The 27,594-nt window shown below is 48.2% G+C and overlaps 1 protein-coding gene across 2 annotated transcripts; it reads left to right on the top strand.

Annotated features, from left to right (window-relative positions):
* Positions 1-55: 55 nt before the first annotated feature.
* On the top strand, positions 56-27,167 carry LOC135819310 (chromodomain-helicase-DNA-binding protein 1-like). Of its 2 annotated transcripts, XM_065332493.1 has the most exons (36): positions 57-240; positions 841-997; positions 2,917-3,128; positions 3,338-3,561; positions 3,906-4,029; positions 4,385-4,500; positions 5,904-6,076; positions 7,052-7,258; positions 7,481-7,629; positions 8,138-8,357; positions 8,765-8,865; positions 9,163-9,344; positions 9,545-9,675; positions 9,931-10,147; positions 10,900-10,983; positions 11,586-11,779; positions 12,822-12,966; positions 13,370-13,579; positions 14,084-14,236; positions 14,533-14,754; positions 15,502-15,641; positions 16,170-16,365; positions 16,834-17,100; positions 17,623-17,855; positions 18,207-18,248; positions 18,599-18,741; positions 19,434-19,560; positions 20,280-20,430; positions 21,042-21,155; positions 21,810-22,163; positions 22,617-22,709; positions 23,114-23,224; positions 24,177-24,256; positions 24,411-24,525; positions 25,022-25,440; positions 25,908-27,167. In XM_065332493.1, the coding sequence occupies exons 2-36, from the start codon at positions 945-947 to the stop codon at positions 26,287-26,289; spliced, it is 6,084 nt and encodes a 2,027-aa protein (XP_065188565.1). In that variant the 5' UTR covers positions 57-240; positions 841-944; the 3' UTR covers positions 26,290-27,167. The 2 variants fall into 2 exon arrangements, with proteins under 2 accessions (XP_065188566.1, XP_065188565.1); XM_065332494.1 differs by lacking the exon at positions 22,617-22,709 and having other exon boundaries at positions 56-240.
* The last annotated feature ends 427 nt before the right edge of the window (positions 27,168-27,594 follow it).

The raw sequence follows: 27,594 nt of genomic DNA, 5'->3' as shown, positions 1-27,594 counted from the left end.
TAAGTAAAGCGGTTGTCGAGCTGTTTCTTGCGCGCATGGTCAAGATGGCGATCTTTCTTCGTGAAAAAATGTGCTTTTTCTGTCAACGACTGCAGCTGCTGTATCAAAGCTACATTATTCAGTGAAATAGGTGAGAAAGACAAGTCTGGTTTTGCAGTGGTTGACGTTCACCTCCTGTTCTTATCCGCGTATTGTCGAAGTGGTTTCTTTACTTCCTGACGACATTTGGATCACTGTCTGGTGAGTGTGTAGCCTTAGGAGAATTTTTCTTTATCCACGTTGCCTCCTTTCACTTATCTTTTCCCCATTTTTTTAGTATATTGTTGAAGTAAGTTGTATTGAAAATTGCAGTTTGTATGACAGGACATTGTCAATCGAAAATTTGTTCACCGGTACTGCGGAGTTTTTAATAGTTTACTGTCACTGTTGGTGCAATATTATCATCTGGCATGGTTCCCAACTGCCATTGTTCTAGTTCTCGTGCATCCTTTCTTCTTATATCGAATCTATTTGCTTTGAATTCGTTTTCCATTTCATATTCCGTGAATTGGAATAATTGAAATTGAATCACTCAGAATACTGTATCCTAGTCTGATGGCTTGTTTGCCAGCCAGGTGTAAACGTGCTGCTATTCTTCTTTCTCTCTTATCCCGTTGCGTATTTTCAGAGCTGATAATGTATCCAATTGAGCATTCTTTTTCTATCTGTGTGCTCTGTTGACCAGACAATTTCACTTTTGAATTGTCTCTTTTGAATTGTATAATTGTTTTGGACAGTATTTGCTGTTTTGGAGAAAGTCTGTTCATGCGGCTGTTTTGTTCGTTCTATTCTCTGCAACAGGTGGACGGTAGATCAGCGTCAGCACTTACTTCTCCTTGCTTGTAGTTGATGGTTTTCGGCTGTTCTGAACAAACAGAATGTAGAAGTCTTGTGTAATTTGGGAAATGTCGACTAAGAGAAGAGGACAGTCGTCTACTATCGACGCTGACTTATTCGAGTAAGTTTTTGTCCGCTGACCGCAACTGATGTCGGCCATTTTCTTGTTTTTTTTGCTGCCCACCTGTCCTCCGTTTACTGTGTCTAAAAATATTTGTCGTCCTCTTGTTCCATTTGTTATCAATTGTAACATTCATGAGATTGTAGTACAGTATCCCATACGACTTCTGCTGTAATTGTAATGTTTGCGTACCTGCGTGCCAATAAGCAAGCCACCTGTTGTATGCGTCAGTACTGTGTGCACTATCGTCGTTGTTGGGTCTGGAATTTTGTAAAAAAAAAAATATGACAGAGTGTGCATATAGTGTAATAATATTGTATAATTGACGTGTCGGTTAAATAGTCGTTCACGATCGTTGTTGGAAGCCCGCAGTATCCTGCGGCGCCTTGCTGAAGTCCTGCTGTGTTGCGCTAGAATTCTATGGCTAAATTAGTTCAAGCTTCCTGGGCAAAGTACACATTTAGTGTAAACTTGTAAGAAATGCTGTAAAAGAAACATTTGAAAATTATTCCTACATGAATTTGTGAAGCTCATGCCAATGTGTCCCACCAGCAGCAGCGAGTTGAAGAAATGCTGCGTAAAGATATTCTTTCACCTTCATGTATGTGTCCACTTTTAGTAGTTAAAAGTACATGCTATTGGGCTGATCGTTCAGGCCCCCGACCCTGTACTGAAATGAGTAAAAGTGGAATTCAAGTCACAGGCGTAAAAATTGGTCCAGTCTCTATCATTACAAGTACATGTATTGGCTATAGAGTGGTTGGGTGTAAGGATATATCAGCTAAAGCCATGTCAGAACACATCATCACAAGCAAAATGCATTTTTCCATTGTCAATATGACGGATAATCAGTTGTAGTGATATATTGAATATTACGATGGTGTACCTGAATCCAGACATACATTGCAGGCAACGATATTAATGGCTACAGTGATATTAGGCAGTACCAGTGCATACATACTCCTTTTTCTTTCCGTTTTCATGCGGTGCGTACATACCACGGGCCATCCATGCTAGTCCTGTGTGCATGCGCACCGTAAAGGCACAACATGTCCACAGTACATGCACCAGATGTACAGTACTTTGACCATGTGGACGTGGTCGCACTCCACACATCCATGCATGTGCATGCAATATTGCACATGCATCAAGATTATAGTGATAAGACCGCGGGGGAACAAAGGGCACGCTATAGCCAATACAGGCTGTGTTAGAATTTGCACTACCTGATGTCAAGGTGGCCTTGATGATATTTTTGTTGCGAAAGTATTGACGTATTGTCCGTGGAGCAGCTGTATCTGGCCTAGTGTGGTGCTTATTACACTGTTCATTGGGTTCCTATAGTGTCTGTCTGTGTACTGTAAACACGTCATGTGTCGTAAGTAGTTTCTTCTCCGCCTGGAGAATTGCAATACCGTGTCGCCAGGTGCCACCACCTCCGTGATGGATTTGAAATGCGAGAAGTGGTGCATTGCTTATGCCGTTTGTCGCGTGTCGAGATGTTTGGCCTCGTTTTGTATCTGCGTATGCACGCGTGTGTGGGTGTGTGTGTGTGTTCAGTCGGATCAGCGGTCATAGTCACATAATCCGTCACCTGGCATGGGAATAAGGCCGCCGCACCACACCTACGGACGAGGGAGAGAGAGAGGGCCACCAGTTCGGGCCCTCACCATGCGCGTTCTTTACATAGTTAATCATGCGAGTGACTCAAACAGATCGTAACGTCTTCACAACATACTTATCTGACCGATAGCGGGTACATTTTATTGCACTGCAAAGACGGTTCTATCAGTTTGAGTGGCTTGTATATTGGGCAAGCATAGCGAGGGCCCTGAGCTGGCAGCTCTTTCGTTTGCTCATGGCAAGGGTGTACATGTACTGAGTTCTAATCTTTAATGCATCTGCTGTGTCCTGTTCAGTGCGGAGATGAGCAGTGATGGTGGCGAGCGTGCTGAACAAGACGCCCAATCCGGCGGCTCTGATAGCGGATCCAGCGGTGACGAGTCATCATCTGACAACTCTTCCGCCAGTGATTCCTCCTCCAGTGGCAGCTCCAGTGGCAGTTCGGGATCGGCCACCGGCTCCTCCGTATCAAGCAGTGAGGCGGAGAGCGATGCTGCCAATGCTTCTGGTAAGACTTTGGAGAGCTGTGTAGTTTTTTCTCCACTATCACAATGGCATACTGCCGATAAACATGTGATAAGGGCGATTTTAACCAGCCATGGTGTGATGTTGCGACGGATGTTGCTCTTATCCTTGTTATTCTTCTCGCTATTCATGTTGCTAGAGCTGTGGATATGGTTTCTTGGTGTTTACGTGTTCTCTGTTGGCACCTTGCAGAGGTGGACGAGAATGTCAGTGATGAGGAAGAGGGAGGCAATGATGGCGGAGCAGCTAGAAAAGACGAATCTGAGTATGAGGATGGGGATGAGGAAGATGACGATGAAGAAGATGCTGAGGAAAATTCTAGTTCAGAGGACGGCGATTATTCGTCGCGGTCTGGTTCCTCGTCATCTGGTTCTGGGTCCGATTCTGATTCCACCACGGGAACTAGCAACCGATCGGTGGGTAACTCGATATTGAATGTTCCGAACCCTGTGTTTCCCTACTAAAGCAGGCATTGTAGCCACTTGTAACCACTGACTGTTGCTTTTGTTTTGGACAAGCAATCATTCTGTTATCCTGATGGCCTATTTCAGTGATACAACTGCAGCACTGTATCCAGTATTTGGAGGAAATCTGTGCATGCATTTGCCTTTGTGTTTACTGTGCTGGAGGTTACTAATTATTACACGTCTGCTACTGGTGTGTTGGTCGGTGGCGGTGGTGGTGGTGCTGCTGCTGCTGCTGCTGCTGCTGCTGGTGGTGGTGTGTGCGTGTGTTTGTGTGCGTATGTGTTACACGGCAGGTTGGACGTGCATCGCCCAGTGACTACACGACGCGCAGCTCTGCGCTGACCTCCAAGTCAAACAGCCCGGACAACAACGAGCGCATTCAGCCACGTGCTGACAATCCCTCTTCCAGCTTATCAGGTGTGTACTGTGTACTATAAACGAATGTATAGCTGAGTGGTTAGAGCATTGCTGGCCTCAAGCGAATTTCCCTGGTTCGAGTCCTGGTGGTGACAGTCAGTTTTTGTCTTCAGACATTTCCCGTTTGCATTTTTCCCTCAAACCAGTGAATACCAAATTTTATGTGTTTCATCTTTGATAATATGTATTGTCTGAGGTTACCCGGGTATGACCATGAGCCACACGTTTTCTTCGGCTGATAACGCCAGTTGGAAATATTTCTCTTGTCAACTGAACTGAATTGTGTCATATTGTAGAGCTAGTCAATGGTGATTTTTTTCGGTTGTGGCCCTTATTGCTCCTTCTTGTGTTCCAGGGCGCCGCCGTCCAGCTCGAAAAGTCGAGCTGCCCAGTGACTTTGTGGAGAATGCTGAGATCTATGGCTTTCGTCGCTCCAGCCGCCAGAAAACCAAGCCACAGCAGCAGTCACAGGTAACAGTTGTACCACTGCAGCTCTCTTGAAGTGTAGAGAATATCTCATGTTATGGAGGATGGCCTTCTACTGAGTCCTACTGTATGACATGTAATTTTAGGTGTATACAAATTTCGGCATCCGGGACCTGCCAGGTTCCAGGTGTGATGTAGAAAGTAGAAATTAGGTGACCAGCCTACCCATCACATACAGTGTGTATTCTAGCGCCTTTTAGGTGTGATCTAAATTTAGGTGCCTGGTTTCTCTACCGAAATCACTGAAATTAAAATTACACCAAAAAATAACGTTTTGTACAGTATCAGTTGCACCTGACCTAGATAGGGCGGCTAGAAGCTTGCCCCAATAATTATATGAAAGGCCAACACCAATCCTCCATTTTTACTGGTCAAACGGCGTGGTTTGGGCTGGAAGACATTCTAGAATGAGTCTTTTGCGGTAAAGCACTATGTGCCCCCCCCCTCCGGAAGAACTTCCCTGAGGTGAAATGTATTGAGTCCACAGAGAGAGGTATTCCATTTTCTCTCCCTTTGCTGCATATCCGAATTGGTGTGTTGTTGCCACCCAGCCTTGTTCCCTGCCTTTGCTGAGGGGTCATGCACAGGCACTTAGGCTTGACAAGGGCCACCACACACTGCACGCATTATCTACAAACGGGTCTCTGTGTGTGATGGGCATTCATGTGTTGTCCTGGTAATGCATCATGCTAGTACTAGAAGATAAGTACACTTGAACTCTTAGTGACCACATCCGCACACACAGCCAGTCGCTACTCACCAGCACACCAGCCTGGCACCATCTGGGACTGTGTCAAGTGATGGGCTGGGAGGTGTGCATGATAATCAGATTGTGCTGATGCATGTGTTCTGTTTTCCCGTTCCCATGAATGTGGCTAAATACGTACATATGCATGTAGTACGTACATGCCAAATATGAATATTACTTTAGCACCTTGTTCTGTGTTTAGGCGCAGCATTGGGAGTTCAAGTCTAAATATTCTCATCGACAAGCCTCTGTCAAACCCTAATGTGAATTTGTGAATATGCCATTGATAGTGAGCAGTACATTCGCCTTTTCTATATTTTTGGGGTTTTTCTTCACTACTACTGGCTGTATTCCTTCCTCCGACAGAAACAATAAACAACTTGTTACACAAATCAAGACAAGTTCAGAACAGCCATCTCAGTAGTTTTTGGGTTATTAAGGTCTGTGGAGGGACTGTGTGTGTGTGTGCGTGTGTGTGCGTGTGCGTGGAGGGGTTGCGTATCCCTTTAGGTGCATCTAATAGTCGGTTTAGCGGAAATGAGATGCTCTCTCTCTCTCTCTCTCTCTCTCTCTCTCTCTCTCTCTCTCTCTCTCTCTCTCTCTCTCTCTCTCTCTCGCCCTCCCTCCTCCCACTGTACAGCTGTCAGATAGCTCCGCATCTGATGAGGAAAGCGATGACTATCGACCCATAAAGAGGAAAGCTGTTCCCTCATCCGGTAGACGGCGGAAAGGAGGCATGTCGAAGAAGTCTAGTCGTACGAAAGGCAGGTCTGCTTCGACAAAGAAGAAAAACAAGAACGATGGCTACATTCTGTAAGTTGGACTTGTATTTTGGCACCATTATTAGTCTTGCTTGTGCTACGGTTGACATGCTGGAATGTTGACTTTTTTAGATGCATTCCTTGTCTGAAAATAAATCCTGTGCCAGGTTGTCAAAACGAAATGATAGCTTGCCTCAAACACAGACACTACCGGTTTCTAGCCATTGAGTTTTCTCCAGTAATGTGTGATCTATTAGGAAAAGAGTTCTTCCCTCGTTTTGGTGCGTCCGCTTTAGGTTGTCAGTGTGCTGGAAGTTAACCCTTTGGAGTCTGTAACTTTTTTGCTTCCTCGGGATTTGTTGCAGTCACAAAAATGCGCACCTAATTTCCGGCGTAGCCTTGGTTCTACTTACTGATTTTGAAGCTCATGGTGAGAGGACTACAATGAGCCCAAACTCGTCAGGAGCACTACTCATTGTCTGCCACAACGCACTCCAAACGCGAGTCCAGCTCCAGATCTGAGACGAAATCGGGTTCCTTCAGCCATTTCACTGTGCCTAGCTCGGAACTGCTCAATTTTTTAAAAAAGTGGACACTCTCCTTGTCTTGACTTCGTGCCGCGCCGGTCCTGGCACATGCTGCCTGCCCTGAAGCTGGGAAAATCCCTTTCTTATGCACTGTTGACTCGCAGCACGCAACTAAAAAAATGCAAAATATTCGATCTATCGCCGCTCACTCCAACTTCATCGGAGAGACTTTGGACCTACTCGATGCGATAGCTGAGAGTTTTCTCTACCGCCTAGACCCTTCGATTGTTGAATTTGGTCAATATTTGGCCGAGTTACGAAAGCTTGACTGCACTTGCAGCCCAGCGGTTTCCAAGTTTTTTTTACATGTGGGGGGGGGGGGACTGTACTGTCTGTGTGGGGGGGGGGGGGGGGGGGCTGTACTGATATTTCAGTCAAGGTGCCTCTTGCTGTACTGTATACTGTATCCTCGGCTCTGTGTATGGTGTTCTCCTCTCTAGGAGAGATTTCCTGGAGGAGCGGCATAGCAGCGGCAGCGAAAGCGGCTCCGACGCAGAGTTCCACCCCACGTCTAAATACATTTCGAAGAAGAAGAAGAAGCAGGCACGTAGCAAGCACATGGGTAGCTCCAGTGGGAGATCTGCTTCTGCCGATGCATTCTCCTACGCTAATACTGCCAAGCGGAAAGCAACGAAGGGTGTCGTAAGGTATGTTGGCTGTGGTTTTGCTGAGAAGTTGTAATCTGGACGCTCGGCGGATCATTGCCCGCCGTGAATTGCTGCCTCGGCGAAACGGACCCTGCTAACTACTGCCAGTTGTTCCAATAGTACCGAATGCTGGTCAGAAGGAACTCTTTTGCTGGTGTGTTGACTGTGACCTTACCCCTACGTGGTGTGTGTGTGTGTGCGCGCGCTTGCATGTTTGCTTAGCTATGTGGAGAAAGAGAGTGACGAGGATGTTGTGAGTGACGACGACGAGCTTATGGACGACGACGACTTTCTTCCTATGCCCGTGAAAGAAGAGCCGGAAGGCGAGTGCATAGAGCGTATCATGGGCGAGCGTCAGGGTCGCATCAGAGGTGAGGCAATATGATGTGCTGTGCGCGGTCGTGCTGCATGCATAGTAGGTCTAACTAGGTGCTGTGTGTTTCCAATGAGATCTGAGGAACACTCCACATTGCTCTACTCTCATCACTGCTATACTGAGGCTCTACTGTAGCCAGTTCATAGCCTCCTGACTACACCACCTCGGTCTGAAATACTAGAACGCATGCTTCTGATTTCGCCACGAGGAAGTAGCACTGAGGCAATTGCAGTAACGAAATGAACGATATACGTTCAGGGTCGACAGCCAACTCTTGCGACGACCCCTTGGATAAGCCCATTGCGCGTTGCCAAATGTGGAAGGTATGAGTAATGCATGTGAGTACGCTAGGATCAGCAATGCGCCGTTCAACACCCCAGACGACGTCATTGCGCAATGGGCTTATTGGGTATTGCGTTTGGTGTTCCCTGTTTTTTCTCCCTTATCCCACCTCTCACTGGAGCAACACTCTTCTGTCTTTTCCCTGTGCTTGATTGTTTCAGACACGGGCGATACAACGACCATGTACGCTGCCCGGTCTGAGGAGCAGAACGCACTGATACGCGACGGCGAAGCGACCGAGCGCCAGTTCCTGATCAAGTGGAAGACCTGGTCGCATCTACACAACACCTGGGAGAGCCTGGACTCACTCACTGTCGCAAATGCCCGTGGTACCAAGAAGCTTGACAACTACATCAAGCGGCAGCAGGAGATCGTTGAAGCGTAAGTTGAGCATGCATATGTTTTGGACTGCGATATAAAATTAATATCAACAACTTCTCTTATTGGCCACTGGCTATCGTGAGAATAAAGATTTGAAACAACAACATACAGTTCGCCACTGGCCTGTTATGGGAAAGCCCTTCTAGGTGAGAAGCATTGCAGGAGAGACACTGGGCGCAACGCTGTAGCGATAGCAATTTTTCACTTATAAGCCCATGCGCTTATAAGTGGGGAAGTACGGTAGATATGGCTGTGTCTGTTCTTGGTATTGTTTGTCTGACGTCTAATGCTGGGAGTTACGCCGAATCTGATCAGATCCATTTCTGCTGCGTTCTGGATCGTGTGTATGTGTGGGTGGGTGGGTGTGCATGTGTGTGTTTCTACGGGTGTGGATGTGGATGTTGCAGTGAAAAGCATGCCACACCGGAGGAGGTGGAGTATTTCCGCTGTCAAATGGAGATGGTCGACGACTTGAACAAGCAGTACACCAAGCCTGAGCGAATCATAGGTAAGTTATAAAACACTGCAGACGCCGCACGATCTCCAATTATGTTCTCTCGGCCGCCCAATGACCAAACAGTATCATAGTCTGATGTCAAAGCTGTGTTTTCTTGAAGAAGACCTGGGTATGTCAACATTTTATTTTGTGATTTTGGCTATCTAAGACTGTGTATTTTGAATCCTATAGCCGGTATGTCGTCATATTCAATTATTCAGGCTCTTGTCAATCTGTGTACGTGCGGTCGTGTGTGTGTGTGTGCGTGTGTGTATGCGTCTGTGTGCGTGTGTTCATTTGATTGTGCAGCTCATCGCCGCAGCGAGGACGGCACCACGCAGGACTATCTCGTCAAGTGGTGTGGCTTGCCGTATTCAGAATGCTCTTGGGAGATATTCGATCTGGTGGCATTGGCATCGCCTGATAAAGACATCATTGGGGAGTTCTTGCGCCGTGAGCAGTCTGAGTGTACGCCGAATAAAAATAGCAAGGTACGAGCGGAAGAGTTGGGCCTTGCTGCAATTTGCATGATATGTTGCCTGTGGGCGTGTCGTTTCTTCTTTTCTTGTCGCAGTGCAGTCTTTCTCTGTGTCTCTCAACCTGCCGGTTTCTCTCTAGCTAGGTATTGTGCTCGCATTTCAGATAGCACAGCTGTAAGTTAAATTGCTACATTTGCCCTATGTTGCTTCAGGTATTACGGCAGCGTCCAAAGTTCGTGCCGCTGAAGGAGCAGCCGGAGTACATTGGCAACAAGAACAAAGACCTTCGCCTGCGTGACTATCAGCTGGTCGGCGTGGACTGGCTGACCTGCTGTTGGTGTCGGTACGTTGTTACTCGCATATATGCTAGCACTAGCAGCACGTTCTATCCTCGAATTTGCCATGATTAGCAATTCCCCTTTACTTGCATTGCCTGTTGTCTGTGCGTGTTGCGACAGATGGTGTCTTTGGTTTTGCAGCATGTTGAAATGCTCTGTTGAATGGATATGCTTCTTATGGTTCATGTGTTCATGGGCAAAATGTTGACCCGGACATTCATTTGCTATGGCTGCTGTTGTTTGTTCTTGCCATTCGCCAGGGAGAACTCGTGTATTCTGGCCGATGAAATGGGTCTCGGAAAGACCATTCAGTCCGTGTCCGTTTTGAATCGTCTTCATCACCAGTTCCAGCTGTATGGACCCTTCCTGGTTGTTGTGCCGCTCAGCACGATTGTAGCTTGGCAGCGCGAGTTTGAAACGTGGGCACCACTGCTCAACACTATTGTCTACATCGGGGACACCATGTCACGCACACGGGTAAGTATCTCTTATGTGTGGGTGTGGGTGGGTGTTATGGTAAGTTATTTGCAAGCTTTATTCAGCAGCCACCTTTCTGCCACGGCAAGCACCCAATACCTCCATGGTGCTTTGCAGTCATTGGATATGGCTAACAGTGACGCCAGACTAGGAAACGGATCGTTCTGTTTGCTCTGTGAGCGATTCGTGCTGACATCCTCGGCTACAGCTGTGTATCTCAATTGTGCGTGTGTGTGTGTGTGTGTGCACATGGCTTTACCAGTCTATGCCCTTTCATGTGGGATATTCTGCTGTCAATCCATGCTGGCTTGGCCGACTTCAACGGATCTGGTTCGGGATAATTTTTTCTTTCTTTTCGTGTGAACTGGTTGCAATAGTCTGTAGTGTATCAGCATCGCCCCAGCCGTTGGCCTGCTACAGCAGCCTACCCTGATTTCCTCTTTCGTATCCAATCTGTTGTGTCTTTTGAAGCAGAATGGCAACACATTGGTACAACCACAGGAGAGCCCCTCGATAGGCTCCCACAGCCTTAGGTTCATCCTTAAAAATTAATATGAGTCAAGTCAAATCAGACATGTCAGTTGTTTTTGTGACAGCTGCACCATTGCTCAGTGGTTAGAGCATCGCTGGCCTCAAGCAAAGGTCCCTGGTTCGAGTCCTGGTGGTGACAGTCAATTGTTTCTTCAAACTTTTCCCGTTTGCATCTTTCCCTCGCACCTGTGGGTGTTGGTTGTTGTGTTGTTCCCTTGCAGATACGTGAGCATGAGTGGATGAGAGGCAACAAAATCAAGTTCAATGTGCTCATCACCACCTACGAAATCCTTCTCAAAGACAAGGTGAGCACCATGGCGATCCCGGCCTATCTTGCTGCATGTGTGTCGCACTGGTTTGTTTCGGGGGTGAAGTCCAACTCTGTGTGTGTGCGTGTGTGTGTGTGTCAGCATGTGTGTCAGCATGTGTGCATTGTGCCGTGCGTGGTCAGTACTCAACTCTGTGTACTGTAGCTCCCTTTGCCAGCTACATGGGGCGTTTGGCATGATTTCTGGGTTTGAATAACAGGCCGCCACTTCAACCGGATACTGCCTCCTCTTCTAACTGTATGATGACAGTATCTTGTCCAGCTCCCGGTGACAATCAAACTGGGGTCTATGTAGTTATAGAAGAGGAGAATAACTGGGCGCCGGTTTGAGGTTTGAGTACCAGTCCGCCTTTACTCACAAACACCTGCAGACTAATACTGTCTGATGATCAGTTCAGTTTAGAGCAGCTAACCAGCCTTCCATCTCTTCTGTGCATAGCCGAATAACACACACCCAGATCATACCCCAATTTGGCGCTCAACTGACAGAACTGCTGATAGATTCACTGGCTCACTACCAGAGCTTCAGTGCTGTGCGTTATGACTTGCTTCTTCCTTTCCTGCTTTCCCGTACTGTAGATGTTCTTGGGCAGTCAGATCAACTGGGCCGTGCTAATGGTGGATGAAGCGCATCGTCTGAAAAACGAGGACTCGCTGCTCTACCGCACTCTGCAGGAGTTTCACACTAACCACCGTGTTCTGATCACTGGCACACCGCTGCAGAACTCCCTCAAGGAGCTCTGGGCACTGCTGCACTTCATCAAACCCGCGCTGTAAGCAACACTATAAGCTCACTGCCCAATGACGTAATTGTTAGCGCCAAGTGTCCATAATCCCCCAGAGTGCGCAACTGGGATGGGGTTGTGGGACGGTGTAATCCGTGATGTACGTCATTTTTTGGGTCGGACTTGCGTCATTTCGTCCATGCGGTCCACCACGAAAACACACTTCCCCTACTTGTGATGTCACACTGTGACGTGCAACACGGATTTCGCCGTCCCAGATTTGATCGGTGAAGTTGCGCACTCTGGGGGATTATGGACTGTTGGTACAGTCGTCCCTCTTTAATCCAGCACTTTATAAACCAGCACCCTTGATAAACCAGCACACTTTTCAGTAGCCAAAATGTCCTTTTCATGTATATTGCAGGAGTAAATCCGATTTGTTAATCCAGCACCCTCCCTAATCCAGCAGTATTTCCGTGGCACAAATGGTGCTGGATTATAGAGGGACCACTGTACCGCCAACAGCCCGCACGGCCACCTGGGCATGGCTGTGTGGGGTATCAAACAGTGTATTGCTGATCCCGGCGTACTCACGTGCATTACTCATGCCTTCTATATTTCAATAATTTGGCACTGTGAAATGGACGTATTGAATGCATTGCCATGTGCTTTGCACTCGGCACCCAGTCTGCACACAGTTTTGGTTTTGTCTTTTGTGTGGGCTCAACAGTGCTCCACGGAGAAATGTACAGTTGCGCTCTGTGAAATCCCACCCAAAGTGCACATTTCGCGCCCTCTACTTGCACGGCCCTCGAAGTGGTACGAATGCGGCTGGTAGCTCCTAACGTTCAAGCTAGCGCGTTCCCTGGTGACTTGAATTGACACTTTAGCAACCAATGTTTCATTATGGCAGATGGTACTACCTCTAGTTATTATACAGAAAGGACTACTTTCACGACAAAGAGTGCTCTACATAAATGCCGAAATGTACTTTAGCCTGAACACACAAGACTACCGCTATATGAGTATGTGGCTGATGTTTGGCCCATGAATTGATTGTGTGTGGTACGTGGTGCGTGTGTTGGTGCAGGTTTGATTCCTGGGAGAGGTTTCAAGAAGACCATAGTCATTTCAATGAAGGTGACGGCACTCGCCTTGGAGAGCTCCACCATGAACTGGAGCCGTTTCTGCTGCGCAGAATCAAGTCCAATGTCGAGACATCCCTTCCGGCCAAGGTTGGTTTGAATTCGGACTTCCATGTCCCCATTTCTTTGATGCCGTAGAGCTTGTGATTCTTTCATGTTGATGGGAAACCCCTGAGTACTCCGTCCAAGACATTAGTGTGCAGTGAGCGAAAACAATAGGACTCAGCTTTTATGCAGGCATGTACATTCTCAATGGAGTTTTATAGCATTTTCTCTTTTCTGCGTTGACATTCACCACCACCATTGCACTCTGTGGCCGACCACATACATACGCTCACTTGCCCACAACAGCAACAAGAGGTTCCTTCGAGCATTGAAGTTGTATTCCTTCTGACAGCTGTTTCGGTCACTAAGACCTCATCAGAGAAGGTGGAGTTGTTGAATGACTGGCAAAAGAAATTTTGCTTTTTGTTTGTTGTTTGCACTTGGCTAGGTGGAGCAAATCCTACGCGTGGACATGACCAGTGCGCAGAAGGACGCTTACCGGTGTATCGTCACCAAGAACCTCGGCGCGCTGAGACGAGAAACGCGCAGCACGTCGATCAACGTGATGATGGAGCTGAAGAAATGCACTAACCATCTACATCTGGTGTCCATACCGGAGGAAGAGCTCCAAGTCAGATCTCTCGTCGATCGCATCCAGGTACAGGTCTACCCTCGGTAGTAGACAACCCCGCCGGGGGTTCAAATTTGTCCTCTTATAATATATACAAGTAGTGTGTACTATGCGGACTTGAGTGTATGCATTTCAGGCATCATTGGACTTTTTCATCTTTGTCTACCAATGAGGTTTGTCTTGTAATCGATGTCGTACCAACGATGATAGACCTGTAGTTGATCTAGGTGTGGTGATCTGGATATACGCGACTCATTGGTCCTTGGCTGTGATTAGTTGGGTAGATGTTGATGTGCTTGCACTAGTCACTGCAATCTCCTGGCAATAAGTACGGTTGCATCTGCAGGGGATGTATCCTAGAGTTTCTTTTGATAAGAATTGGATGTGAGCAACGGGGAGTTTATAGTCTCTCTATCTCTCTCTCCTCTCGGTCTCTCTATCTCTATCTATCTATCTCCATCTCTCTCCACACTGACTCGTACATTGCTTGACTGCCTTTTTTTCTACTTCTCTTTGTTTCTTGTCTTTCAGGCATACACCAGCGGTAGTGGCAAGATGATGTTGCTTGACAAGCTATTGGTACGCCTGAAGGAGACTGGACATCGTGTTCTCATCTTTTCGCAGATGGTGCGCATGTTGGACATTCTGGCCGAGTACCTCAAGCTACGGCGTTTCCAATTCCAGGTGCGTGGTCACGTCTCTTTAGCTATAGGCAAATCCCGACAGATTCTCTGGGTTCGCGAAAGGGGACACGCATGCAAGCCAGCTCTCGCGGCAAGTGCATCGTTTTGTATTTAGTATGTATGTGTCAGTAATGAGTATTAATGGAAACTGCACATCTTATGCTTTAAATGCACAGCAGAAGGATAGGATAGTGTTTGATTTCTGGCGCAGCGTCCGATCCGAACAAATTCCCGTCGCTGTGCACAAATGAGTTCCTGTGTTTGGTATTGTCTGTCTGTGCTACATCTGTGCTACAGCGTCTTGATGGCTCCATACCAGACGATCTCAGAAAGCAGGCGTTGGATCATTTCAATGCAGAGGGCTCGTCCGATTTCTGTTTTCTGCTGTCGACACGCGCTGGCGGTTTGGGCATCAATCTTGCGTCTGCGGACACCGTGATCATCTTTGATTCCGACTGGAATCCGCAGAACGACTTGCAAGCTCAGGCCCGGGCGCATCGTATCGGCCAGAGAAAGCAGGTACACGTCATCCGTCTGTTTGTGTGTGTCTGTGTGTGTGGGTGGGTGTCTGTTCATTCTGCTATTTAACACCGCATGTCATGAACCGTAGAATCACTGGCAGATGCCCGTCCTGGTGGGCATGGATTTTCTACGTTTGCAAAGGACACTACGTTATCCGTGCTCGCTTGTCACGCAAGTAGCCGAACGTTCGGTGAAAGCTGTGTTCGTCCACAGCTATCGTATTAATTTAATCTCAGCGTGGATGAGAAAATGCCTGTGATGGGGTGGTCCTTTCAGCCATTTTTCATGCTACATGCATGTACTAACGTAATAGGATGGCTACATGCATGATTGTACTAACGTAATAGGATGGATTTATTCATGGCATACTGTAAAACATGTAATTTTAGGTGCTTTAAAATTTCGGTGGCAGGAACCTGCCAGGTTTCAGGTGTAGTTTAGAATTAGGTGACCAGCGTTCCCTTCACATACAGTGCATACTCTAGTGCCTTTTAGGTGTAATCTAAATTTAGGTGCCTGGTTTCTGTACCGAAATTAAAGTTACACCGAAAATGACATGTTTTACAGTACTTGTATTTACAGTACTTAGTGGAGTTTTTTTTGTGTTCCGTGTCTGCTACCTCAGGCCTGTGTGCCAGGGATTTTAGTAGAGCATATTCATGGCATGCACCTTTCTGTGTGTTGCTTTCTGTCTCGTGTTTTGTGTGCTAACTGCTGCCTCTTCCTGTGTGTGTTGCGTGTCAGGTGAATATATACCGCTTGGTCACCAAGAACACGGTGGAGGAGAACATTATCGAGCGTGCCAAGAGGAAAATGGTCCTGGATCATCTCGTTATTCAGCGCATGGACACCACGGGAAGAACGGTGCTGTCCAAGAATGCCAAGTAAGCTGTTCGTTGCAGAACCATGCATACGTACTGGTGGACCCGCGTCCTCTAGTATATCTTGTGCTTAGAATCTCTCTCAGGAGTAAATAATATGCTGTGTCGCTCCTGTACAGTGCAAGATTGTAGTTGCTAATCTTCAAGTGATACCTTGGATCATTCATGGTGATTTATTGTGCACAACCTCCCAGAATTATCAATTTAATCAGCCACCTTTCTGCCACGGCAAGCACCCGTTACCTCCATGGTGCTTAGCGGTCATTGGATATGGCTAACAGCGACGCCAGACTAGGAAACGGATCGCTCTGTTTGCTCTGTGAGCGATTCGTGCTGACATCCTCGGCTACAGCTGATCTGTACCTGAACCCTTCAGGTTTTTTTGTGCAGAATGCATTATGGGTGCGGGTGTAGTGGTGGTGGTGTGTGTGTGTGGGGGGGGGGGGGGGTATTGCTAGGGAAGCAACGGGAATGCTGCAGCGTGTTTGTACATGATCACTGAGAGTCTGTGTGCTGTGTTTTGTGCTAAAGGAATGCTGTTCCTAGCTTCAGCAAGGATGAGCTGAACGCCATTCTGAAATTCGGCGCAGAGGATCTGTTCAAGGAGGATGCCGAGCGGGACAAGAAGCTTCAGGATATGGACCTGGACGACATTCTGAATCGTGCCGAGCAGCAGGCTGACCAAACCCTGGCCAGCCAGGGCAATGATCTGCTCTCTCAGTTTGGGGTAAGACCAAGTACTGTTTGGAAAGAGTGTGTGTGGGTGTGTGTGTGTGTGTGGGTGTGTGTGTGGGTGTGTGTGTGTGTGTGTGCTGATTTCGTAGCGTATTTGTGCAGTGCCATCCGTAATTATTGATCTTTTCACGAAGAGAAAATTGTTCGTTTATGGTTGGGTTGAGGAGCATTTCGTTATGAAAAATATTTATAGCTGGAACATCAGCACATTCTAGCTGTCAAGTCAATAATAATATTTTTCGTTCATGGGGGTGGGTGGGGGAGAGACATCACTAAACTTGTTCGTTTCGTGAAAATTATCGACAATTCCAGATGGCCCCCAATAGGGTTATGGGATAGTGATAATGATGACTCATCACAGACAGGTATTTTATGTGGATGCTCGTGATACGCGTGTGTGTGTGTGCGTGCCTGTGTGTGTGTGTGTGTGTGTGCGTGCGTGTATGTTTGACATCTGCAGCAAGTAGCTGATCTGTCTCTGATGGCTCAAGAATGGGAGAAGGAGGCCACATTGCCTGCGAATACCGACAGCCCTAAGAAACTCAAGGCACCGACAGCAGCAGCAGCGGCAGGCAAGGACGATTCAAGCTCGCCCAAATGCATGGACGACAGCTACGTGGAGCAAGCCTGGGAGGAGATTGTGCCGGCTGAAGTATTGGCTGAAGCTGATCGACACGAAGAAGAGGAACACCTGAAGGAGATGTACTTGGGTCCTCGTGCTAGAGGGGTGAGCCAGATATGAAGTGATTGTGTGTGTGTGTGTGTGCGTGTGTGTTGCAAGCATGCTGCAATTGTGCTGATTGATGTGCTAGTGTAGCTACATGCATATAGTAAATCAAGGAGAACGGCTATACTGCAGGCCCTGGACCGTCTTGGGTACTGCTGTGTTCGTGCGGTCGGATTTCTCTTGCTTCAACATGTAGTGATGTGTGTGTGTGCGCGCGTGTGTGTTCGTGTGTGTGTGTTCGTGTGTGTGTGTGCGCGCGCGTGTGCACCGCTGTTTGTAGATGCGCCATATTGGCTCACCATGGCGGGCGTCTGCATGGACGTACTGTGTTTTGTTGTGAATGCTTCCCTTGCCTTTGCCGCATTGTACACTTGCAACTATGCAGCTGTACTGGTGGAGGGCCTGTGGATGGATGTGCAGTTTGCGAATTGCTCCGCGCTATTCTTGGCTCCTTGCCTTCCGAAACAGTACAGAAATTTGATTATGTTGTTGCTGATGCGTCTGTTGCTGTTGCCATTGCAGGATGTGAACTACAACGAAGGCAAAGTGACGCGCTCAGCTAGTCCGTCCGTAGGTGGCAAGAAGCCCAAGTCCACCAAGAAGAGGTCAGTCACGTCGAGGAAAGCTGCCAAAGGCGAGGACAGCTCCGAAGAGTCCAGCAACAGCGATAGTGATGGCAAGCCAAAGGTGCGCGGCCGGCCTCGGGCCTCGAAGAAAGATGATGTGCCCGGGTTCACCAACAATGAAGTTCGGAAGTAAGAAAGCGAGCATGAGGATTTTTCTTTTTCTTGTTGTTGATCTTTTGTGTGAGTGGAGTGCCCGGTGGTCAATATGGTGCGATTTTTCTACTATTGTATGTCCTGGCTTATTTCGATTTGAGATGAGTCCACTGCAGTTGTTGGTGGGAACCGCATCAAGAATCCGCCACACCACCTGAGTGATCTCTGGGCGGTGTTTGATGTCATGTGCACTTCATGTATGTTAGCGTTGGGAGTTGTCTTGGATCTTTAGACCGGGGTGTTACCTGTGGACTTTCTTTCCCCGCCGCAGCCTGATTGATGTTTTTTCCCCCGGTGTTGTGCTATCTCTTGTGTGCTGTTGTGCAGTTTTGTCAAGAGCTATAAGAAGTTTGGCTTGCCGCTTACCAGGTAAGCAGGATTGTAGCCGCCTGCCGCCGCCAGCAGCCTCTGTTGATTGCACTCCAGGGCCCTGGTGTGTCTACGTAGGCCAGTGTGTGTGTGTGGAAGGCTGCAATCACCTGCAACTCTGTCCGAAAAGTGTCTCTGTTTTGGTTTCGGAGTATCCTCTACAATGGATGGTCAGCATTAATTTTATTCCTCTTCCCTGCCTTTGCCGACTGTTTGTCTTCGTTCGTTTCCTTGTCCGATTGTGCACCGGCTTGCTTGCTTGTGCGCCAGTGCAAATCACCTGTAACAACACCCTAATGCAAGTACACTCTCCATCTTGCTATTATCATTGTTTGTGTGTGCTTGTTCAGACTCGATGCTATTGCTGCCGATGCTCAGCTGACAGAGAAGTCCACTGCCGATCTTTGCCGCCTTGGTGAGCTAATACACGACGGTTGTGTCGACGAAGAGAAGAAGTACGATGAGCGACTGATAAGTGATCCCAACTTTGATGGTGAGTTGCTACCATATGCATACCGTAGTGTCTTGTATTAAAGCCTGTCTTGTATTAACGCCTGTCTCATATTGAAGCCTGTCTTGAAAAGAAGCCTGGTTTTCAAGATACATTGTCGGCACATACGCCTGGTTTTTGTGTTGACATACATAGAGATACCCGTCTTGTATAGAAGCCTTCAAAATTTCCCCAAAAAAGTCCTGTAAGCCGCGGCCTTTATACGCGACTTTACGGTACATGGAGCATGGGCTGAGTCCTAATGGCTGCCGCCCTGTGAGATAGACCCAGTGTAAGAGTCCAGATCCGAGCGGTTGGATCATGATTAGTTAATTACAAACTTTGTTCAGTAGCCACCTTTCTGCCACGGCAAGCACCCGTTACCTCCATGGTGCTTAGCAGTCATTGGATATGGCTAACAGTGACGCCAGACTAGGAAACGGATCGCTCTGTTTGCTCTGTGAGCGATTCGTGCTGACATCCTCGGCTACAGCTGTATATCTCAGTTGACCTCCGTGGTCTATTTTCTCTGGTATTCGTAGTGATCATAATTATGTTTAGTGCATTGCCTCTTTAGCACGGTGACCACATACATTGTACTATTGAAATGCTCTATCCAGAGACTGCATTTTTTCTGTATGCACTGCACGTGCGTATGTGTGGTGTGTATGCGTTATGTGTATGTGTGATGGCAGGTAAAAAGCGCGGTGCTACATTGAAGTTAGCCGGTATGACTATCAACACGTCGTCTGTGCTGAAGCGAGAGAAAGAACTCGAGCCCCTGGCTACTTGTATTCCCACCAATCCAGAGAAGAGGAAAAAGTAAGTGTCTTTTCTCCTCACATCTCTTTTAGCTCGGGTTTCGCAGTATTGTTTTGTGGATATTGACTCCCATAGCCACCTTTCTGCCACGGCAAGCACCCGTTACCTCCATGGTGCTTAGCAGTCATTGGATATGGCTAACAGTGACGCCAGTCTAGGAAACGGATCGTTCTGTTTGCTCTGTGAGCGATTCGTGCTGACATCCTCGGCTACATCTTGTGCATGTTCACATGTCAGTTATCTGAACTCAACCTGAGAAATCGATAGGTGAAAATGATAATTGTTTGGACCCTAATCTGAGCACTTGGGACGGGTCCGAGTCAGAAAAGTATTCTTTAAAGTAAGCTAGTGGACCTGCTTACATGGTTCTGGTATAGCCGTGTGGTGTACTTTCACTTGGTACAACTGCATCACTAGCCGGCTCAGGGCATGGAATCCTAACTTACTTGACACGGGCTTCCAGCATTACGAATGTCTGCTGCCATGTGTCGATGCTGTCACCTTTTAAAGTACACTTGTGTGTTTGTGTCTATCCTGTGTCAATGGTGTCCTTGGGTAACGTTATACATGTACTGTGTCTGTGCTTGTTTGTGTGCTGTAGCTTTCGTCTGACTAGTCGCGTATACATGGACTGTGTCTGTGCTTGTTTGTATGCTGTAGCTTTCGTCTGACTAGTCGCCTATACATGTACTGTGTCTGTGCTTGTTTGTATGCTGTAGCTTTCGTCTGACTAGTCGCAGTAAAGTGGTACACTGGGGTATTGAGTGGAGTGTCCTGGACGACGCCATGCTGCTCATTGGCATGTACGAGTATGGCGTGGGTAGCTGGCTAGCTATCAAGGAAGACCTCAAACTCGGCCTCGCTGACAAGGTCAGTACTGGCTGCTTGTCTGCCAGCGTGCCTGGCTTGCTGGCTGGCTGTCAATATGATTATAATTATTATGATACTATATTGCAGTCGTCACATGATCCTATTGATCGTTTTCACGGAACAAACAAGTTGTGTGGTAGTGCTGCTGCTGTTAGTGTTGCTGCTGCTGTTAGTGTTGCTGCTGCTGCTGGTGATGGTGGTGGTGGTGGTGGTACTGCTGCTGCTGCTGCTGTTGTTGTTAGTGTTGCTGCTGGTGGTGGTGATGGTGGTGGTGGTGGTGGTGGTACTGCTGCTGCTGCTGCTGTTAGTGTTGCTGCTGGTGGTGATGGTGGTGGTGGTGGTGGTGGTACTGCTGCTGCTGGTGCTGATGGTTGTGCTGGTGCTGCTGGTTCTGATGGTGGTGCTGGTGGTGGTGGTGGTGCTGCTGCTGCTGCTGGTTCTGGTTCTGGTGGTACTGTTGCTGGTGGTGGTTGGTGTTTAGTGGTCTGTCCTTACTCCTTGTCATTCTTTGCGTTAGCCACGTTGCATTTTGGCTGTTTCATGTCTAGATTTTCCTGCTCTGTCTGATATCATTGTGTCATGTCCTTCTGTTTCACACTGCGTCGATACAGATTCTTCCAGCTGACGAGACAAAGAAGCCGCAAGGAAAGCATTTGCAAACCCGAGCCGAGGCATTACTTAAACTTCTGCAGGAAGAAATCAAAATGGCTAGCTCACAGAAGACGGTAGGAATTGCAGTGATATAGACAACACACATACTATAGTGCTGGATTGTACTGGGCTCTTCCTATTCAATAGTCCTGTCGATCTTGAAAACCCGATATTGGCTGAATCTAGGCTGAAAAGACCACTTCTAATTTTGACACGTTGGGTTTCCGAACCTGCTCACCCATATAGTTTGTCATGATGTATTGTATTTGGCCTAATTTTTTGAAACCTTGCCACATGTCCAACTCCTTCTCTGCCTGTCACGCACTCAAATGTGGCAAGGAAGAATTGCACGGGCAGTAAATTGCGGGCGTACGATTGTTTTCACTGTATCTACCACCGTACCCCCCAAACTCCAACACGCTCAGGTGCCAGCTTTGGATGAAGATGTAGACCAACTTGTGTGAACTTGTTTGTGCTGCCTTTTCTTCAGGGCCTGTTGTTTTGTTTTGTTTTAGAGTTGTATTTTGTGATCCCTCTTGGAGGGGATTGATCAGCACGAGAAAGGAGAAAAAAAACCTCACTTACTGTGCCCAGCACTTAGAACATCCATCACAAATTGTAATCATTCATCTTCTGGAGCACAGTGGCTTGAAGAAAGAAACATCGTCATGCCATCCTCCAGCGTCAATTGAGTTTTGACTTCTTGTGTTCATGTGATCTCTGTGCAGTCTGTACTTCCTCGGCCAAAGATCCGGCAGCCCAAGAAGGAAATTCCCAGCGGCGACAAGGACATAGGGAAAATGCCACCCCTGGAGCCGATCAGCGCTTCTCTGGAGAAAGCGCCACATTCACTGCCTAACGGAGGACCCCTTCCCACTAGCAAAACCTCAGCCGAAGCTCCGACCAAGAAGCCCAAATCGACATCCAAGGCGAAACAATCGTCAACCAAGGAATCAGTCCACAATGGCTCAGCCTCTACGTCAGTAACCATGACCACAGCTTCTCTGCCGACAAATATGCCCGTTGGGAGCAAGACATCGGCACTCAGTACTGGCGAGAAGACGGATTCCTCTGCAGCGAAGGTATGTTCTTTGTGTGCCGTGCCCCCCCCCCTCTATATATATATCTCTCTTTCCGCTCTCTCTCCTGTATATTCAGTCGCTGCCACGTATCCTTAGTTTGTGCTGGTACCGTAAAGCTGGAGGCAAGTGCACATCCTTGCACGTTTGGGGGCTAACTCGCACCATCTGTGCACGGTATATGTAGACATCGGTGTGTCTTTATGGGTACACCGGCACTGTAATGCTTTTGAGCGTGTGTCGCATACAGATAGTTGGATAGCAATTAGCCCTCTGCAGTCTTGCCTTTCTGCCACCACTCATAGTCATAGTCACTTAGCTATAGCTGTCAGTGCGCTGTGCTAGGCTGTGTTGACCAGTAGCATGCTATTCGGCGGCAGTGTTGAGTTTTCAGAGGCTGGAATGAAAGCCGCTGACGGTGTGCCTGTTTCTGCGCCCCTGCGGCAATCCTCACAGAGAGCTGTGCATCGATCCCCGCAGAAGTCTTCACGCCCGTCGCCGCTTGCATTGTGCTCGACGTCATCGGCTTCATCGCGCCCTGAGACCAAGGTACACAGTGCTCTCTACTGTGATGGCTGTTGTGTGGGGTGCGGGGTACGGTGTGTAGCGTGGCTAGCGCTGGGCGTTGAGCTTTCCTAATCCCACATGCCGGTCCCAGGCCGATATTCTCCAGGTCCGGCAGTGGCAGCTTTCTCTTTGGGTGGGGATTGCACCCGTGTAGTCTATTGTCACGGCGTTACTGGTTCTAGAGTGCCACTGTCACTGCTTTGTCCGTTCTAGAGTGCCACTGCCACTGCTTCTACACTGCCATGTGTGTCCATTCAACCTTGCACATGAGTTGAGCATTATGTTCTCTAAATAAATGCGGTGCTAATCGTGTGTGTGTGTGTGTGTGTGTGTGTGTGTGTGTGTGTGTGTGTGTGTGTGTGTGTGTGTGTGTTTGCGGCTGACAGTCACAGCAGGAGTGCAAGAAGCTGCTCAAGCCTGTGCGTGGTGCCCTGCTCAAGCTACAGAGTCCGGACAGCGCGCTCAGTGACCAAGAGCGCATTGCGGCCAACAGCAAGGTGAGGTCATAGTTTTAAAACTGCTCTGCGCCTGTTCTGTTGAATACGATACCAGCAACTGGTCCTACATGTACAGAAACTGATGAGTTGGACAAGTCTGGAGTTTTTACTTTCCTCTTGTGAACATGCTTCAGTGTTGCTCGAATAATGCCTCCAGGAGCAAGGACTCTTTGCTGGACTTTTCTCTTCAAAGTGTGTTCTTATCTAGGGTATATCCACACTTCCAACTTGCTTGTTGTCATGATTGGTCAAGTAGAGAGTTTGGTAATTTCTTGTCTCAATCGTGTTTGCCCCCTCCGGTTCAAATCCCACTGTGCGACAGTAGAATTCTCTTGAAATTTGTTTAGAACAGCCACCTTTCTGCCACGGCAAGCACCCATTACCTCCATGGTGCTTAGCAGTCATTGGATATGGCTAACAGTGACGCCAGTCTAGGAAACGGATTGTTCTGTTTGCTCTGTGAATGATTCGTGCTGACATCCTCGGCTACAAACACTTTTTTTCTCCTTTTTCTTTTTCTTTTTTTCCCCAAGAGGCATGGTATGCATGATCATTGTGCAAAAATTCAACTTAGGATGGTGTTGGAACTTTTTGTCTTTTTGCATACACATTAATTGTACTGCTGCATCGGATGTGTTATTTTCCCTTGGTCTGGGCATACCTACTTTCTGTTCCCTTTTTGAGGTCAAAATTGCCGTAAGCCGTGTGTAGTTTACGAATGCACTGTGGTGTATGCCAGGTGCTGCGGGGAGTAGCTCAAATGTCCCGGCTTCCGGCCTCACATGGTTTATCTGTACTGGTGTGTTGTTGTGTATGTGTGTATGTGTGTATGTGTGTATGTGTGTATGTGTGTACTGGTGTGTTGGTGTGTATGTGTGTATGTGTGTACTGGTGTGTTGTTGTGTATGTGTGTATGTGTGTATGTGCGTTGTATGTACGTGTTCGTGCACAGAATCTTCTGGTTGTCGGCAATCACATCCACCACATGCTGGAGAGTATGTCAAGTGACGACGACAAGTGCAAATGGAGAGAGTAAGTAGTGTGCTTTGTACCCTCCCCCCCCCCCCCCCCCCCTCCTCCTCCTCCTCCCTGCCTCTTACTCCTTGTGCTCCTCCTTGCCCCCCCCCCTTTTAGTCTGTGTCTTCATTTTGCCTTCTTCTCTGAAACTTTTCTGTCGTGTTCGCAGGTTGTTCTGGGACTTCATTGCGCAAGGCTTGAAAACGGATGCCAGCAAGCTGCGCAATCTCTACAAGCTGGCCAGAAAGAAGCAACGGCAGCATGGTGGCTCCGACCCTTCTGAGGTTAGTTGTCAGAACCGTATCTCTAAAAACCGAACAGAACGGTTCCAGGCTGTCCAAAACACTGCTCAATGCGCAAAGGGTAGATTGACTTACTCTTGATGGCCTTGTGTGCGTGTAACACAGAGTGACTACGAACCTTTTCATCCTCTACTTCCTGTACTGTATCTCTACGTGGTATACTGCTGTCAGAGCAGCAGAAATAGCAGCGCAGGATTGAAGTTCTTTCTTTTCGTCAGGAGATAATTTAGATCGAATCTCCCCCTTCACCGCCATGGTAGAAATGTCATGTTTCTTGTCACTGTGGTCGCTAACAACCACGCTGTGTGCTGATGTTTTGTGTGATTTTCTGGCGTTTGGCATGTAAGGCTTCATGTTATGTTGTTCTGTGTGTTTGTGTGCATGTGTATGTGTGTATGTGTGTGTACGTACGTGTGTGTGTGTATATGTGTGTATGCGGGCACGCATGCATTCTGTGCTGTCACGTTGTGTTGCGTAGCGTTTGCCTCAGGACGTGAACACGCTTCGCACTGCTAGTCCGGATCTCCGCTCCTCCAGTCCTAACTCCATGCGTGCGCAGGACATTTCCGCCCTGTACAAACCGTCTCTACTAGCCAGTTCTCGCCGCAGTACCAAACCAGTATCCAGTGGAGCTGCCACCTCCACCGGTAGCTCTCGTGATCGTGATCGGGACCGTATGGGCTCCTCATCGTCAAGAGATCGAGACGGCCGTGAGCATTCCCGCCAGTCCTACGACAAGGACTCGGATCGTCACCGCGGCGGTGGCGGCGGCAGCGACGACTACCGCTCCTCGCACCATCGTCGTGACAACCACCGCGACCGGTACTATGACGACCCGAGGCATCGTGATGGCGACAGCTGGCATCATGGCCATCAGTCCAAACACGGCAGTAGCAAGTAAGTCTATTGTCTGTAATGCCGGTGAAGTTTCAGTGTATGTAGCCTGCCCACAACTTAAAGGTCATGCAGGTGTGGTCTGCTGGTCGTGCTTGGCAAGGTGTGCTCTCTCTCTCTCTCTCTCTCTCTCTCTCTCTCTCTCTCTCTCTCTCTCTCTCTCTCTCTCTCTCTCTCTCTCTCTCTCTCTCTCTCTCTCTCTCTCTCTCTCTCTCTCTCTCTCTCTCTCTCTCTCTCTCTCTCTCTCTCGCTCTCTCTCGCTATCTCTCGCTATCTCTCTCTCTCTCTCACACACACACACTCTCTCTCTCTCTCTCTCGCTCGTTGCGTTACCCCCCCCTCCCCCCCCCCCCCCCTGGCCAGACACCCTGGTGGCAGATGGCCCGTGCCCATGTTTTGCAGTCGTTTGTTAAGATTGCTTTGCTATCTGACGATGCGTTTGTGTGTTTTTCTTGCGTGCTGTGTTGCAGTAGCAGTGGGTCATCCCGGCAACCGTTCTCCTCCAGTCCGTCCAGATACTCGCAGTCCTCTTCTAGATCTCATCAGCAGCAGCAGTCGACAAGCAGTACCACCGCCAACAACAGCAGCAGCAGTAACAGCACAGGGGCCACGACAGCAGCAGCCGCCTCAACGTCAGTGTCATCCAGCCAATCGCAGCATTCAGCGCCATCTGCAGCTGCGGCATCATCATCATCCGCAAAGTCCGTAACTCCGCTGACATTGGGAGCTCCTCCGCCGCAGGTGCCCTACACCCCGCCCAAACCGGGTGAGTCGCAGAAGCGTCCCGGGATGCCGTATGGCGAACACAGTCCTCCGCTGAAGAAGAGTCGCTTTCACGATCCCCCACCGTGATGAGATTGGTTGTGCTAGCGTTTTATGCCACGGTGGACCACAGGTGGTTCCTTGTAGCAGAGTGGCATAGCACGTGACATACTCAATTTGACTGTATGATGGTGTGGTCGTTCAAAGTGAATTCTGGTGCGGTGGACGACCTACTCTCTAGTGACGCTCCTATGCGTGTTGCGCGCATGGCTAGTCGGCTACTTGATGAAAAGTCGCCTGGCACTTCTGCTGAATAAAGGCGACCTCGCATAGCTTTTTCACCGCTAGCTTGCGCAACTCCAAACTCGAGCTGTACCAGTAGATAACTGTGCGCATTGATCTCTTCCGCCGTTTTTATATCCTATTTGCCCGTAAATTGATCCTGCTGCTGTCACAAACACCATGTGCCACATCATAGCCATGTGCTCCAGTTTTTACAGTATTGCTATTTCCGTATTTCGTCTTGTTCACCTCTCTACTCTGGTCATCGCTTTTTCAGATTGTCTTATCTTCTCTGATTTTTAGTGTCCGCTTTTGGACCGAGCCGGCTGTGCTGTATTTTATCCAGGCACGCCTTCGATGCGCCTCGTATCCAGGGCGACCCTTTTACGATGCAAAGCTGTTGTAGAATTGCTTTGCGGCCCTTGATGTTCAGACACGCCTTGGCTGAGTCTAGTTTGTGCTATTCTAGTGTTGTAAGTTAGTAGCAGTCTTGTTTTTCTTGAACAGAGTTTAGTTTGTCACACGACAATGCACTCACTGAGTACCGCATCCTGTGCGGACTAAGAACGTCTGCTACAATGTGATGAATCATTTGTATGGATCATCGACAGCTGTTCTACGTGAAAACTGCACTATTGTGATAGCATGAAGCCGCTGCTGCGCTGGTCCCGCATGGCGTAATCCATTATGAACACATGGCTACTCGCTGGTATCAGCTACCTGTACTGACTGTGTACAGTGTCCGAGTACATGTACACTTGCCAGTACCGGTGGTAGCCGTGAACTTGCTGCTATAATCAAGACCGGTATAATATTTATGCATGTGCACTACTAGAACCAGGCATAATCACCAGTGTGTGCGGTGGCGGTCCAGCTTGAATTCCGGCTTCTACGATTATTATACGACGCTGGCTTTTATAACAGAGACAGTACATGTACTGCTTGATGACTGATTTTCCTATTGCCAACCGACATGCATGCCTGGGATTGAGATTGTTTACTTATGCAGCAGGAGTGGTGTGGCTACGACTCCTGAATGGTGCAGACCATATCCGAGCTATTGAGTATTCATGGTATTCTTGCAGCCCGTACCACAGCAGTATGTACAGAAGT

The sequence above is a fragment of the Sycon ciliatum genome, chromosome 6 (assembly GCF_964019385.1).
Source record: "Sycon ciliatum chromosome 6, ocSycCili1.1, whole genome shotgun sequence".
Lineage (NCBI taxonomy): Eukaryota > Metazoa > Porifera > Calcarea > Leucosolenida > Sycettidae > Sycon > Sycon ciliatum.
This window is presented reverse-complemented; position numbering and strand designations above follow the sequence as displayed.